Source organism: Ursus maritimus, unplaced genomic scaffold (genome assembly GCF_017311325.1).
Source record: "Ursus maritimus isolate PB19 unplaced genomic scaffold, ASM1731132v1 scaffold_26, whole genome shotgun sequence".
NCBI lineage: Eukaryota > Metazoa > Chordata > Mammalia > Carnivora > Ursidae > Ursus > Ursus maritimus.
Genome location: NW_024425119.1, coordinates 10,850,668 through 10,867,197, shown reverse-complemented (window position 1 = coordinate 10,867,197; position 16,530 = coordinate 10,850,668). Strand labels below are relative to the sequence as shown.

At 38.6% G+C, this 16,530-nt stretch overlaps 1 protein-coding gene across 2 annotated transcripts in view; it reads left to right on the top strand.

Moving 5' to 3' along the window:
- LOC103669122 (killer cell lectin-like receptor 3) overlaps positions 1-1,456 on the top strand; it is a 40,388-nt gene extending 38,932 nt beyond the window's left edge. For both annotated transcript variants that reach the window (XM_040642157.1, XM_040642158.1), the window contains one exon: positions 518-1,456. In XM_040642157.1, coding sequence (XP_040498091.1) covers positions 518-665 — 148 coding nt within the window. In that variant the 3' untranslated portion in view covers positions 666-1,456. The remainder of the gene's footprint in view (positions 1-517) is intronic.
- Positions 1,457-16,530: the final 15,074 nt, after the last annotated feature.

Sequence of the window (16,530 nt, the reverse complement as noted above, 5' to 3'; positions counted from 1 at the left end):
ATTATCAAAATCAGGAAATTTAGCATTGATAAAGTACTGTGATTTCATCTATAACCCATATTCAGATTTTGTCAACTGTCCTGATAATGTCATTATAGGTATTTTTCTGCAAGTGCAGGATCATGTGACCCATTTAGTTTTGATGTCACTTTAGTCTCTTTTAATCTCAGAGAATTCCTCAGGTTTCTTTTTCTTTTCAACATTGACATTTTATTTTACTTTATAAGATGTTATTTATTTATTTATTTATTTATTTATTTATTTATTTATTTATAGAAAGTGTGAGCGGTGGGAGGGGCAGAGGGAGGGAATCTCAAACAGACTCTATGCTGAGTGCGGAATCCGACCCCGGGCTCCATCACAGGACTCTGAGCTGAAATCAAGAGTTGGTCACTTAATGGACTGAGCCACCCAGGCGCCCCTTGACCTTGACATTTAAAAAATCAACTTTATTTATTCTTTCATGTAATAAATGCACTCTTTTTTTTAAAAAAGATTTTATTTATTTATTTGGCAGAGAGAGAGACAGCCAGCCAGAGAGGGAACACAAGCAGGGGGAGTGGGAGAGGAAGAAGCAGGCTCCCACCAGAGAAGGGAGCCAGATGGATGCAGGTCTTGACCCCAGGACTCCGGGATCACGCCCTAAGCCGATCGCAGATGCCTAACGACTGAGCCACCCAGGTGCCCCAAAGTGCACCCATTTAAGTTGAGGTCAATGGGTTTTTAGCAAATGTATATTTCTTAAACACCTTCAGGTCAAGATACAGAACATTTCTATTGCCTGCAAAAGCTTCCTTCTTCCCCCTCACTACCCACCTGGCCCCAGACAACCAGTGGTACACTTTCCGTCACTATGAATTAGTTTTGCCTCTTCTAGAATTTCATAATCATGTACTCTTTTGTATCTGACTTCTTTTGCTCAGCATGTTTTTGATGTTAATCCATGTTCTTTCATGTATCAGTAGTTCATTCCTTTGTTGCTGGTGGTGTCCCATTGCACTGATATACCACAATTGGTTCATTCACCTATGGACATTTGGTGTCTTTCCTATTTTTGGCTATTATGGAAAAACCTGTCATAAATACTTCTGTGCAAGTTTCTGTGTGGACAGGTGTTTTCATTTCTTTCTGTTTATTAAATACCTAGGAATTTGATCGAGTCCTAAGGTAAGTGCATGTTTAATTTGATAAGAAGCTTCTAGTTTGTTTTCCAGTGTGGATGCAACATTTTGTATTCCTGGTAGCAACATATGAGAGTTTCAGTTTCTCCATATCATTGCCAGTACTTGATATTGTCCATGGCTTAAAACTTAGCCATTATGATAAGTGTGTAATGGTATCTCATTGTTTTTTTTGGTTTGCATTTTCCTCAAAAGTAATAACATTGAGCATCTTCTCATGTGTTTATTGGCCATTTGGGTATCTTCTTTTGAGATGTGTCTGTTCCATTTTTTCCCATTGAAGTATCTGTTCAAACTTTTATAATTTTTATTTTATATTATTTTTTTAAGATTTTTTTTTTCTTTGACAGAAAGAGCAAGAAAGCACAAGCAGGGCGAGCAGCAGAAGCAGGCTCTGCACTGAGCAGAGAATCCAACACAGGGCTTGATCCCAGGATCCCCAGGACCCCGGGATCCTGACCTGATCTGAGGGCAGATGCTTAACCAACTGAGCCACCCAGGCACCCCTGTTCAATTTCTTTTTAAACTGGGTTTGTCTGTATTCTTATGGAGTTGTAAGTGTTCTCAAATAAATAAATAAATAAATAAAATCTTTAAAAAATATATAGAAAGGTTTACTTCTTCCTTTCCTGCCTTTTTCTCTCTTTTTTTATTCTACTGCTTAGGACCTCTGGTACAATGTTGAAGAGAGTGGTGATAGGAGTCATCCTTATCTTGTTTCCCATGTTACAAAAAAAAAAAGGTATTTAGTTTTTCATGCTTCTATGTGAGGTCTGCTGCAGGTTTTTGGAGATCCTCTTTTCCATGTTGAGGAAATTCCCTTCTATTCCTGTTGATTAAGACTTTTACCATGAATGGAAATTGAATTTTGTTATATAAATTTTCTGTATCTTTTGAGTCATTTATAGAGATATTCTCTTATATTTGTAATATGATAGATGGTATTATGGTTTTTCGATGTTAAAGGAAACTTGTGCTTCTTGGGTAATTGCCATGTGGTCATGTTGTATTTATTATCATTTTTTATATATTGGTAGATTTGCTTGGGTAATATTTTGTTAAAAATTGTGTACCAATATTCATGATGGATGTTGGTCTGTCATTTTATTTATTTATTTATTTATTTATTTATTTATTTATTTATTTAAAAGATTTATTTATGTAAGAGAGAGAGCACATGTGAGCCAGGGGAGGGGCAGCGAGAGAGGATAATGGACAGAAGCAGACCCCCTGCTGAGCCATCAACCCAAGTCACAGCTCCATCTCATGACCCTGAGATCATGTCCTGAGCTGAAATCACGATTGGACACTTAACCAACTGAGCCACCCAGGTTCCCCTAATTTGTTTAAATGTCTTTTTCTCTTTATAGTATTGGAGAAATACTGGCCTTATGTTTTCATTTGGGATGTTTCTGAATAGCCATCTATTTTGTGGGGTGGCACTTGAATTTTATTCCTTAAACGTTTGCTCAAATGTACTAGAGAAATAACCTGTGTCTGAAGTTTTCTTTGGGAGATTCTATTTCATTAGGATTACCATTTCTTTAATAGAGGCTCTTTAGACATTCTGTATCTTGTCAATTTTAATAATCTTTATCTTTTGAGGAATTTGTTGATTTTGTCTGAATTGTCAGATGTATAGTTTTAGTGTTTTTTACAGTTGTATTAATTACCTAGGGCTGCTGTAACAAAGTACCACGAATTCGCCAGCTTAAAGCCATCACAATTTATTCTCTCACTGTTCTGGGAGAGAGGGGTCCAAAATCCAGGTGTCAGTATGCTTCCTCTGAGACTTGGGTGGACTCTTTCTCTGCTTCTTCCTAGCTTTTCATGGTGGCCGTTCCCTCATGGCATTACTTGGCTTATAGTTGCATGTCTCACTTTCTGCCTCTCTTAGCACATTGCATCCTCCCTGTGTGTCTCTGTCTTACCTACAGTTTCCTTTCCATACAGGATGCCAGCCATATTGGATTAGAGCCCACTCTAATGACCTCATCTCAACTTGACTGCACCTACAGAGACCTTATTTTCAAATAGGGTCATGTTCATAGGTACAGGGGTTAGGACTTAAGCATATCTTTTCAGAGGATACAATTCAACCCATAACAATAATATTGCCTTATTATCTGTATACCATGTGTAGGATCTCTAATCCTGTCTTTTTTTCTGATATGTTTATGTTTCTGATGTTGTTGTATTTGTGTTCTTCTGTTTTGGTAAGTCTAGCTAGAGATTATCAAATTTTGATCTTGCCAATGAACCAGATTTTTGTTTCATTGATTTGTTTATATTTGTCCATTTTTCATTTTATTTATTTCATCTTTTATCTTCATTATTTTCTCTCTTCTACTTATTTTGAATATGACTGCTTTTATTTTCATGCCTTCTTCAGTGAAAGTGTTTTTATTTATTTACTAATTTGAGAAAGACAAAGAGAGAGAGCATGAGCAGGGAGAAGGGCAGAGGGAGAGGGAGAAGCAGACTCCCTGCTGAGAGCAGAGCTTGACACAGAGCTCCATCCCAGGACCCTGAAATCATGACCTGAGCCAAAGTCAGACCATTCACTGACTGAGCCACCCAGGTGCCCCTCAAGTGAAAGCTTTAAATCCTGTTGTCACACATGGATCTTTACCTATATGAGACCTAAAAAGTTTGTGAAGTTTTAATAAAGGTTTTGAGCATCTCGCGTCATTGGGCAGTGTGCTAGAGCTGTTTATGTGCTTTCCCTGGTCTCTCAGCCCCATCGGTCTCACTCTGCTGAATGCTTACCCAGTTCCCAGGAAGCCCAGCCCCAGCAACACATGTTCTGTACCCCTGGTTATAAAACTAGGTCATCATAACCTGTACAGTGGCCAGACTTTGGCATGGCCTCCACTGTGTGCACCTTGGCAGGAGCCACAGCAGATCCCGTGCCCAGGTTGACCAGATCCCTCAGAGACTCTGGGTTTCCAGAGGTTTCCTGAAGTGTTCAGGTAACACAATGCAGAAATGCAAGAATATAAGACCCTACATGGCAACTTTTCACAGCAAAAGACAGAAGACAGGAAAGAGGCTGTCAATGAGTTGCAAGCCCCCTCCACCAATGTAATGAACTGTTTAGAGATGCAGAGTTTCTGTAAGGGCTCCTCAGAGATGTTTCATTGAATGAGTAAAAGCCTGTTTTCCTGTGCAGCTGTGGCCAGCCTCAAATCCTACCATCTTGTGCTTCCTTTTCCTCCTTGCCTGACTCATTTCCCTTTCCTTTTGCCTCTCATGCCTGCTTCCTTTGGATTTTACTCCTTTCCCCCATTAAGTGGGTTATCACCTATAATGTTGGCCTCAGCCTGTGTTTTCAAGGAACCCTGGTCTAAGATGGTGCTCTCTAATGAAAGGCAGGATTGTGGCTATCCAAGGGAGTTTACAGTGAGGATTTGGTTGACGTCACATAACCCTCTCTAAATAAGTATGTATGCCATTAACCAGCAAGAAAGGCTATAGTGTTTACAATATGACAGAACAGAGAATTCTATATTATCTTCAATCACTTCCTTAGGATCCAAACCATACTTAGAGAGCAGGTGTAGGGACAGCTCTCCTCATGTTGTCTCATGCCTGCTTTAGAAATGAGAACTCAAATCTCCTCCACAAGATATTTAGTTATTTGTACTGCTACCATTAAATTGTCAGGTGATTTAGGAGGGTGAAATGTAATCACAGATGATCAAAAACTCTTTACGAAAAACGTGTAGAATGCAGAAACGCTAGTAATCTGTAACCATCCGATGAGCACAGGAAGCAGATCTTCTGTGCTGTGAGTAGATATTGGATGTCCCGAAGAGGTAAAGGCAAGGCCAAGTCAAGACGCTTTGTCATTGATCATTGTCTGAAGCTAAGGGCCTAAGTCTCACAATGACCTCTTAAACTTTACCTAGTGCAGAGGGCATACGATGCAGACGCAGAAAGTTGTACGGAGATGGGACATCTGTAATGGGGATGTCCCTCAGTGCAGCTGCGTGCTAACTCCCTAGTGTGCCTGGTATGGCAGGGTTAGTTTCTTCTTTTCTTATTTGGATGCCTTTTCTTTCTTTATTAGAAATCATAAATAGGTTCAATGAGGTTAAAGGATATAAAATAAACATAAAACTCATTTGTGTTTATACATACTAACAGTGGAAATTAAGAGACAATCCCATTTACAATAGCATCAGAAAGAATACAATGTTTAGGAATAAATTTAACCAAGGAGGTGAAAGACAAGTATAAAAAAGTACAATGAAAACCTCAATAAAGTGATGAAAGAAATTTGAAAAACCCAATTGAAAAAAAGTTTTTGTGTATTCATGAATTGAATGTTTCAGTATTGTTAAATATCCACACTATGCAAAGCTCTTCACAAATTCAATGAAATTCCCATCAAATTCACAATATAATTTTTACAGAATAGAGAAAAGTAATCCCAAAATTCATATTCTGTCACAAAAGAACCCAGATAGCTCAAACAATCCTGAGGAAAAAATAATAAGCTGGAGGCATCCTATATCCTCATTTCAAAATACATTACAGAACTACAGTAATCAAAACAGCATGGCGTTATCACAAACACAAACACATAGACCCATAGAACACGACAGAGCCCCCAAATAAAGGCATGCATATATAGTCAACTGATCCTTGACAAGAGTGCCAAGAAAACAATGGAGAAAGGAAAGTCCTCAACAAATAATGGACATCCACATGCAAAACAATGAAACTGGACGCTTACCCTACATCATACTCAAAAATCAATTCAAAATGGATCAAAGACTTAAACATAAAAACTGAAACTGTGTATATTCTAGAAGAAAAGATAGGGGTAAAGCTTTATGACATTAGTCATAGCAATGGCATTTATTACCAAAAGCACAGGCAAAAACAACAAAAATTAGAAAAGGGAGCCTACATCAAAATTACAGATTCTGCACAGCAAAGGAAACAGCAGAGTTAAAAGGTGACTGACAGAATGGGAGAGACTATTCATAACCTAGGTTTCCGATAAGGGGTCAATATCCAAAATACACAAGGGACTCCTACAACTCAATTATTATAATAATAGTCTAATTAGAAACAGGCAAAAGACCTGAACAGACACTTCTCTCAAAAAGACATGCAAATGGCCCAATGATATGTGAAAAGATAGATGTTCAAGACAACTAATCACCAGGGAAATGCAAATCAAAATCACAATGAGAGATCATCCCACACCTGCCTGGACAGCTACTGTATTGCAGGATTAGTTATCAGGTGGTTTTATTAGTACAATAGTCCGGAAGCTCCAAGGTAAAGGAGGACATAATGGAGATGTCCAATTAAATAAAACTTGTATGTAAAGTAAAGTAGGAGAGGAACAGGTAGGAGGGGTCATTCCACTAGATAAAGAATCCCAACTAGTTGAGGAATTAGAGCTAATGAATGAGTAGTGGGAGGTGAAAGTGATGCTATCAAGTATGGCTTCATGACCTTCACAGGAATGACGATATTGGTAGCTGATATTGTTATGTCTATGTGATAAGGGATTATATATTTTTTCTTCTTCCTTTTCCATTGCCATTTTGTATAGGAAGTGTTAATAGAATTTATCAATGGTGTGCATATTTCCAGATTATGAGGGGCCATATATAGAGCCGGTGGGGAAGATTCCATACCATTTGGAGGGCCAGTGTCTGAAGGGGACACTAATGGGGCTCTGTGTCTCTTCTTATTGGGAAGAGGGTGAGAGCCTCTTTCTTGGTATAGCAGAAGTGGCCTCATACTGGGTTGAAGCTTGAAACTGTTAAATAAGATTGACATAAGAATATAAGGATGGTAATGACTTCTGGGCCTCTTTGTGCTCAGATGTATTCTTTGCTCTTAGTCTCCTCAACTTTGCATGGCAGGGCAGCTAACTCTTCCAGGGTGCATTTGCCTGTGTCCTAAAACAAAGCCTGAGGGCAAACCTTCAGTGCTATCAATGCTTTTCAGGGCAGTGGAAATAAAGGAAAAGAGCAGTGGGAGAGGACAGGAAACAAGTACAAGGTGACACATAACTGAGGTGGCCACAGCTCCATGAAGCAACAAGGCTGTCACTCGACCACGGGGAATGTGGCTTCACAGAAACATCCTAGGTGTAAGCAGTCCACGGAAGGGAGGAGTGGACAGATAATCCATGTGCCAATTCCTTTCCATTTCTTGTCTCTCATTAGTTATAGTTCATGCCTAGAGTAAACAAGTAACCTGCCCTTGTAGTGTGTACAGCTGCTAGTGAATCCCCATCTCATATATTGTGTTGTGGTGCTTCTCTGAGTCTGGAGATGGTATTTAGAGCTCGACAGTTCAGTTATTGACCTCACACAGTGGAAACACAGAACCTCACCCATAGGTGATTATTGCAGGGGCAACGGTGCAAGACCAGGGGTTAAGGCCCCGAGAGATGTGTGAAGCTGAGGTTGAGATTCTGAGAAGGTACATAACATGTGTTTGGCAAAACAAGGCTCCAGGATTTAAGGTGGGTTTTGTCCATAGGAGAGAGTGATAGGAAGTTGGAGGATGGGAGGGAGGGAGAAGGCAGGGTCGTTTTAAGCCCTCTGGACTTGAGGTTGCATCTCCAGCAACAGCTACTTTACTTCTATGTTCCTGCCTCTTGTTGGATGTCTCTTCTGCCAGTGATCCTGGCTCTGGGAAACCATCTCCTTCTTTTGTTCCTAGAATGGGGGGTAGTAGAGGCTTCCAAGTGTTGTTAAACTCTGATCAGTCAATTAATTAATCATTGGTGTTGGGGTTTGTGCCCTGGCTGCTTGCCTCCCCTCTGACAATGATGTAGCTCTGATCTTTAGCTTTAGCTCGGATTCCTTTGCATTGTCTTAATAGGTGAAGAATAATGATTGATAATAATAATTAGTGATAATCATGGATATGTTCCTGGGTACCAAAGCAGATGTATATGTTCTCATAGGTGTTTAAAAATGGTAGGTGCAGGGGCGCCTGGGTGGCACAGCTGTTAAGCGTCTGCCTTCGGCTCAGGGCGTGATCTCGGTGATCTGGGATCGAGCCCCACATCAGGCTCTTCTGCTATGAGCCTGCTTCTTCCTCTCCCACTCCCCCTGCTTGTGTTCCCTCTCTCGCTGGCTGTCTCTATCTCTGTCAAATAAATAAATAAAATCTTTAAAAAAAAATGGTAGGTGCAAGCAACAGAAACAGTCATCAAAACAAAGAGGCAACCCACAGAATGGGAGAAGATATTTGCAAATGAAACTACAGAAAAAAGGCTGATATCCAAGATATGTAAAGAACTTCTCAAACTCAACACCAGAAAGAAATAATCAAATCAAAAAATGGGCAGAAGATATGAACAGACACTTTTCCAAGGAAGACATACAAATGGCTAACAGACACATGAAAAAATGTTCAACATCATTGGCCATTAGGGAAGTTGAAATCAAAACCAGATTGAGATACCACCTTACACCAGTTAGAATGGCAAAAATTGACAAGGCAGGAAACACTAATGTTGGAGAGGATGTGGAGAAAGGGGAACCCTCTTACATTGTTGGTGGGAATGCAAGTTGGTACAGCCACTTCGGAAAACAGTGTGGAGATCCCTCAAAAAGTTAAAAATTGAGCTACCCTATGACCCAGCAATTGCACTACTGGGTATTTACCCCAAAGTTACAGACGTAGTGAAGAGAAGAGCCATATGCACCCCAATGTTCATAGCAGCATTGTCCACAATAGCTAAATAGTGGAAGGAGCCAAGATGCCCTTCGACAGATGACTGGATTAAGAAGATGTGGTCCATATATACAATGGAATATTACTCAGCCATCAGGAAGAATGATTACCCAACATTTGCAGCAACATGGACAGGACTGGAGGAGGTTATGCTAAGTGAAATAAGTTAAGCAGAGAAAGACAATTATCATATGGTTTCACTCATTCATGGAATATAAGCAATAGCAGGGAGATTGGTAGGAGAAGGAAGGGAAGAATGAAGGGGGGTTGTAAACAGAAGAGGGAATGAACCATGAGAGACTATGAACTCTGGGAAACAAACTGAGGGCTTCAGAGGGGAGGGGGGTGGGGAATTGGGATTGGCTGGTGATGGGTATTAAGGAGGGCACGTATTACATGGAGCACTGGGTGTTATAGGCAAACAATGAATCATGGAACTTTACATCAAAAACTAATGATGTACTGGATGGTGACTAACATAACATAATAAAAAAAAGGTAGGTACAACGGTTCCATGCAAATTATTATGCTAATTATTTCCAATAGGCCTTTCAGTCTATTACAGGAGCAGTAAGACCAGGTGTAGATACAAACTGAATCTGGCAAAAGAAAACAGAACAAAACATGAGAAAACAAAACCAACAGTTTAACTGATAGTAAGTTCCCTGGGCAGATGCCTACTCATGATGTAAAGAGAAGGGTAGAGCAGATTAACTGTGGTAGAGAGCTGTTGTCCATTTTCTCCTTCGTTTGAATTTATCTGCCATGTCTTTGTTTGTATCTCCAAGTAGAATCCAGGTATTTTACACCAAAATCCCTAAGGTAAGTTGGGCTTCTGAAGTGGTTATTGTACTTTGAATTCTGTATGCCCAACAGTGGTTGTTTCCCCCGTGGGTCCCCTAGCACGAGTTCCATTTGGCTGGATGTGCTTTTTCCTTTCTCAGCTTCTCTGGGGAGTCAGCTCACGTGGGACCTTTGTAGAGTTGATCACATTCCAGCCAGTCAGCATTAACTCCGCTCTCCTGCTCAGGGAAACTTCTTTGTCTTCTGTTATGTCCCTTCGGATTGCATTAAGTCAATGTTTGTTCATATGAATTGCATTGGGAAGTATTGTTTAACCTTCTTTCATAAATTATGTTAATTTAAAACAGGTTTATTTCCTCACTTAGTAGCAGTTTGCTTTTGTTATTAAAGTGATACAAAAAAACCCACGTTAGTGGCTTTTATAGGGATATCTTAAAAGAGCGGTGAGCATTTAAAAAAAGACAGAATTTCTTTGATTGAATATGAAGAAAACTATTTTCCAGTGTCAAAAAGTATAAGCAGAGGATTGGTAGCTCTAAGACTTCCTTTGAAAAAACTTTCGGAATATTTATTTTGGTAAAACCGTCAGAGGACATAAAGCTCTGGAGAGTGTGTACTTAAAGTGTCACATATGCACAATGTACTTCAAAGGTAAAAATAAAGAAATTTTTAGAGTTCATTTTTATTCAAGAAATATTAATTAAGCAAACTACCGTGTATAGGAAACTATGGTAAGTAAAAGATATTTAGAATGAATATGCACGTCACTGCCTAATCTAGGCTGAATGGCAAAGTGATTATTAATTAACAAGCAAAACCAAGATAGGAAATAGCTTATTAATGAGAAATGGCTATTATAACAGGAAGAGGTTCAGAATATAAATAACATGAAATACAGGGCTGCTAAAGCTTAGAAATATAGATAATATTTACCTTTACTTTTTACACATTGACCCATTTGATTACTTACAGGATGTGCTAAAGGTGCAGGTTTATACACTGAAAATCAGAGACAAAAATAATGAGAAGCAACTCTTCACAGAAACGTGTTTAGGGACAGATGTAAATGTTACATTAATGTGGGACATTTATTCCTGTTTTGCATAACATATTGCTAATGAGAAACAACACAATGCCCATATCATGTAATGTCATGTTTTGAAGTAAAAGCAACAAACCCTTATTCTATAACTTTGTTTATGTTTCCAGACGTGGCGACAACGCTGTACATAATATATAATACATATTTTATCATATAATTTAATTATTAAACCATATTCTTTTATTCTTTCATTGAAAGAAAAGAAAGTTGTGCTGTTTTTTACCCAATAATTTAACAAAGTAAAAACATAAGAACAGTTATAAAATGACAATATTTCAGGATTTATAATCTTTTCTCTGGCTAATTAAGAGATCATTTTTCTACCTCTCCATATACCCATGGTTTGAATTTGTAGTGTTTTCGAAGCAGAGAATTCTCTTGTGCATTTGCTCCTTTAACTCTGTCTGCCCTGCTGTGGCAAGTGCTGTAGACAGAACAGTCTTGTGTCCTCTTAGTTCTTCTTAGATTTCCTCTGCCATCATGCAAACATCAGGGAAAAACGAGAGCTCCGTATGGAAACTACATGCAAAATGATTACAGAGATTCTTAGCTAAGTAGTCACAATTTTGACCAAATTATTTCCCTGTCTCTTTTTTTTTTCTGTCTCCTTTCTTTCTTTCCTTCCTTTCTTTCATTATCTCATCATCTACATTATTTTTTCCCCTCCAGTTATGAGTCAAAAATATTTATTCGTAGATGCTTGTTTTTGGCTCTATGCCCTGGGTAAAGAGAGGAGCAAGGGTCTTTTAAGAAAAATGTAAACATAGGGTGCCTGGGTAGCTCAGTACTGGGATCAAGTCCTGCATCGGGCTCCCTGCTAAGCTTCTCCCTCTGCCTCTGCCCCCTCACCTGCCTGTTCTCTCTCTCTCTCAAATAAATAAATAAATAAAATATTAAAAAAAAAAGAAAAATGTAAACGTATGTAAAAATTATGACCAGAACAGAAACCTTCAGAGTGTCTCTGAAAGGTCAAGATCTCCTGTCCTACTGCTGGGATTATTTTCAATTGTTCAGCACATCAGATCTTTTCTTTCTGTTCAGTCTGTATTAGGGAAAGTGAACCCCTCTCACCTCTCTTTCTTACCAAACTGTGTGTGGCACTTTCCGGTAAGGTCAAACATGTGATCAACTACTGTTTCTAGAGATTTTGTTAACATCCTTAATTCTGTCTGACGGGGATTGATATTTGAAATTCAAGAACAGGAGAATAAACTCAGAACAATAAAACTTAGTGAAGGGAGTAAATCTCCTGGATTAGAATATTTCCAAGTAGAATCCCACTAAATTAGAAGGAGGTCATTGAGTAGAAGAATTTCTATTCTGGTGATGGAATAATGCCGGGTCCTCCAGAGTTTCTTTCCTTTGGAAGTACATTTCAAAGACCAAGAAAAGTGAAGATACAAGTTTACCTTTGTTCTTTAGAAATAGTATTTTTGTGAATGCCTTGTATCATCTTTTTAAGTTAGCCTTTATTCTTAATTATAAACTATAATGCAGAAAAGGAATGTTTTGTTCTTTGGAGGCATACAGATAAACAACTCTATGAGATTTCTTTTTTCCTTATAAGTTGAAAACTTTTTAAAAATGAGTAGTTTTATATTAGCTGAGAGAAACCCTTTTGAGGGAATCAAATCATTCTTTTTTAAATACTTTAAAGACTAATGGCTCCTTCTTTTTAGTTTTGTTTGTAATTATCTCCCTCAAAAAGAGCATTCATTTGTTCCTTTATTCAGTTGTTCAAGAGTGTTTAACACTTACTATGTGTAAGGCATTATACTTAGCACTGAAATGATATTGTAATTAAATCATAGAGCCTCCCCTTGACGTGCTCAAACCTTGTGGGGAGAAATATCCACAAATAATTGAAATGTTATGCGAAAACACAAGTAATTCGGTCATAACTACGGTGATCTGAGAACCCATAGGTAGGATGGGATTAACTCTGCTCAGGCACGGGGAGGACTTTTTCAAAGAAATCCATTCAATTTTATTTATAGAATGAGTATGTGTTTTGCCAGTTGGACAAGATGGAAGAATGAATTTCACTCAGAGCGATTATAGGCCAAACACATAACTCTCCATAGACCATTGTGCTGCCAGAAGGAAAGTGGGACATTGTTGGAGGAGCCATGAATAGGGACAAACCAGCATGGTGTTCAGCCAGAGAAGACAAATAAAGGGTAGCTATTTAAAAAGCAGATGTGAGAATGGATATTGTAGAAAGATCAAAAATGTATCTGAAGATTCCTGCTGAGGCCTAAACGGTTTCTCTTTCTCTTTTTTGGCTCAGGTCCAGGAACTCATCCCTCTTTACTTCTCTATTAAAGATTTTCCTTCCTTCCTGTGGTCATCACCCCTACCCTGGACACAGACCTCAGGTGGAATCCTTCTAACTCCGTTGTGTTTATTTCCTCAGAGGCAATGATTTAGATTCCTTTGCTTTTAAGGTTGGTTTGTCTTTTATTCATTCATTTATTTGTTTATCTTTACTGATTATTGCTACAGATAAACTAGCAGAGGATAATAATACCAAACAAGTAACACCGTGGAAGGGTTTTCTTTATTCCCTATATCCTGTGGTATATAGTTACTAGTTTCTTTTCTGTAAGGTAAAAATGCCCTCTGGACCCATTACCTCTACATTTATTTTGGGGGATAAGTAGTAAGTAAATTAAACATTTGTTGATACCTGGTTAAATCTTGTGTTAGCCTTAGCCTAGGGTGGCAGAGACTGTTGGCCAATCCATGAGCTTTTCCAAATCACCTTTTCTCCTGCCATTCCTACAAGTTACTCCCTTTCCTGGCTCCCCTTGCAGTGGGAGTAGCCACGCAGCCCACCTTTGGCCACTGAAACTTAAGACAAAGTTTGCTAGAAAATTTCTGGAGTGGCTTTCATTGTCTCTATTCTCTTTTTGTTTTCCTGAATACTGACAGTTACCTGGAGCTGTGGCAGCTATTTTGTGGCAATCAGGTTGTCAACATGCCCAAGGACATGTTGAGAGCCAATGGCATTGATGATGTTGTCAAACTGTTAGACCAGTGCTTAGTTACTTGATCTCTGGATTTCTTTGATATCTATGTCCAGATACACGTCTAAGAACCAATTTCAATTGGTTCCTCATCACACAGAAGAGGGAGCTCACACTGAATTAAAAACATAAACTCGGTAATTTGACAAGTGGGAAAAACAAGATGGAGAAATCAGAAGAATTTTGTATTTACTATTATTGTAGCTATAAACTGCGTTCTTATAATCTGATATTACAATATACAGAGAATGTGTTGCACTGTAAAGCAAGATGGTTTAAGAGTAAAAACTAAACAGGGCAACATAAATGGAAAACCTTGTGATTTGTGGCTTAGAAATAAAAGGGCCTTCAATCTTCAAACTCTCAGGCAGCCAAAGCTGCAGCTTCTCTCCCTGCTTTTTCTCTGACAGCTGTGCTCTTATGTATTTTAGTTCCTGACCCGTTATTTCAATTTTTTTCTGATTATAGATCACATTTTGTCTTAACACCTAATGGTTTCGCTCTCCTCGGATTAAGCTATTTCTCCATCTATCATCGACACAGCAGCACCCCTCAGATCTACAGAAGGTCACAAATGGGAAATCCCAAAGTAAGCTTTACTTAGAAAGGCCCTTCAAAGGAAGTCTCATACAAAAGGAAGAAAATCTACTCCTATATTATTTTTTATTGACAACTAAAACCCATATGTCATAGGGGATGTAGGAATCGTATGTAATGGTTTTTTTGTCTTGAACCATTATGGAGAAGGTTCTTCTTTCCCCATATTTTATCTCAATATGTTTCTCTGCTCTCCCAAAATGACTGAGGAGAATATTTACAGAATGTGAAATCTCATGATGGAAGAAAATACAATCTAGAACTGACAGGAAATATGATCATAGTGAGCATTTATTTTTACAGAACCTTATGTTCGAACAGGATCTTTATGTCCAGAAGTCCCTGCTAAGTGGTGATCTACCCTGTTTGAACACCTCTGGGGAAATCTAACTCATTTTTTCCCAAGGCAGTCAATCACAGATTTTAACTGCTTCTAGAATAGTTTTCTTTATTATGGATCAAAATTTGTCTTCTTGCATCTGATCTGCATAAACATTACTCCTGAGCATTTTAATGGTGGAGAAGAAATAATACTCTTAACATACTTCAGGTCTTCTGAGGCTCAGTCCAGCATCTCAGAGAACAAGTCATCATCTCTCCCTGGATCCGTGAATTCATCACAGTGCAGCAAGTACCAGAAAGATAATCTTGTTTTATTTGATGGAGAGTCAGTGTGCATTTGCTGTTTAAGGTTTTGTTTGTTTGTTTGTTTTGTCATTTAGGGAGATAAATACTAATGTCAGGAATTGAGTGGAAGTGAAAGGAAAAGTCAGCCGATACAGCAAACTTCACTGTTCTCCTAGTTTAAGAAACTCTGCAGCCACTGCAGCCTTCATAACCAGCACCCTGGTGAGTCCACAGGCATGGACAGCAAGACCCCCCACCAGCAAAAAGATGGTGACTCACTGGAAGCTCACATGATGGTTAGCATTTTTTAGCAACAAAGTATTTTTAAATTAAGGTATGCACATTTTTTAAAAAGACATTTCACACTTGAAAGATTACAGTATAGCGTCAACATGATTTTCTAGGCACTGGGAAATGAAAATAATCATTTACTCACCTGGAACTGAACCCACAATATCTCTAAGGTATGCCTGTACATAATTTGTAATGGTGTAGCACGTAATATTAATATATGATAATAATAGGATAATGCATAAGGAAATGTTGGCTAAATGAGATATAAAGATATTATTTATGGTAAAGATTTTGGGTCATAAAAATCCAAAACCTGTGTGAAAGGTAAGGATTTAAAATTACTATTTTGGGGACACCTGGGTAGCTCAGTCAGTTAAGCATCTGCCGTCAGGATCTCAGGTTCCTGGGATCGAGCCTGGCATGGGGCTCTCTGCTCAGCAGGAGCCCGCTTCTCCCTCTGCTCCTCTGCCTGCTGTCCCCCGTGCTTGTGCTCTCTCTCTCTGACAAATAAACAAATAAAATCTTTAAAAAAATAAGTAAAATGTGCTATTTTTGTAACAATTGAAGTTTAACGCTTAAACAATAGGTAACTGAATGGCCTGTAGTTTCAGTTAGGTCACAGTGGGAAAAGCAAACAGGTCCCAAACTCTGACTAAAAATGAGTTGTTTGACAAAATCTTTCCTGAAATATTTTGCTTTTTGATCTAAGGACATTACTGTAAGCCCGGGAAGGTACAAAGGACATAGTAAAGCACCTGTTGGAAAGTACAATTATAGCCTTAGAGAAGTATAAAAAAATTATAGGAATAACAAGCAAAATGAAGGTTAAAAACTACTGCTATGTTTTAAGTTGAGTTTACGTATAAGAACAGCAATAGATTTTGAAATAATCTTATTTGCGTATGTTTGCCACTTGAGGCATTTGAGGTGTCAAAAGAGGTAGACTCTCTGATTGCATTTTAAATTTTGTATAGGACTTGAGCAATTAAGTTGAAATGTTTAAGCAGGTTTCAAATTCCCTTTATTGCGGAATTAGCTAATTCTGTGCCATGAATTACCCTACAACCGATCTCACAGTTTTTGTGTGTCAGCAGCTAGGCATGGCTCCTCTGGGTTGCTCTGACTCTGGTTTCTCACAAAGCCGCCCTCAGGGCGTGGGCCACAGTTGGGGTCT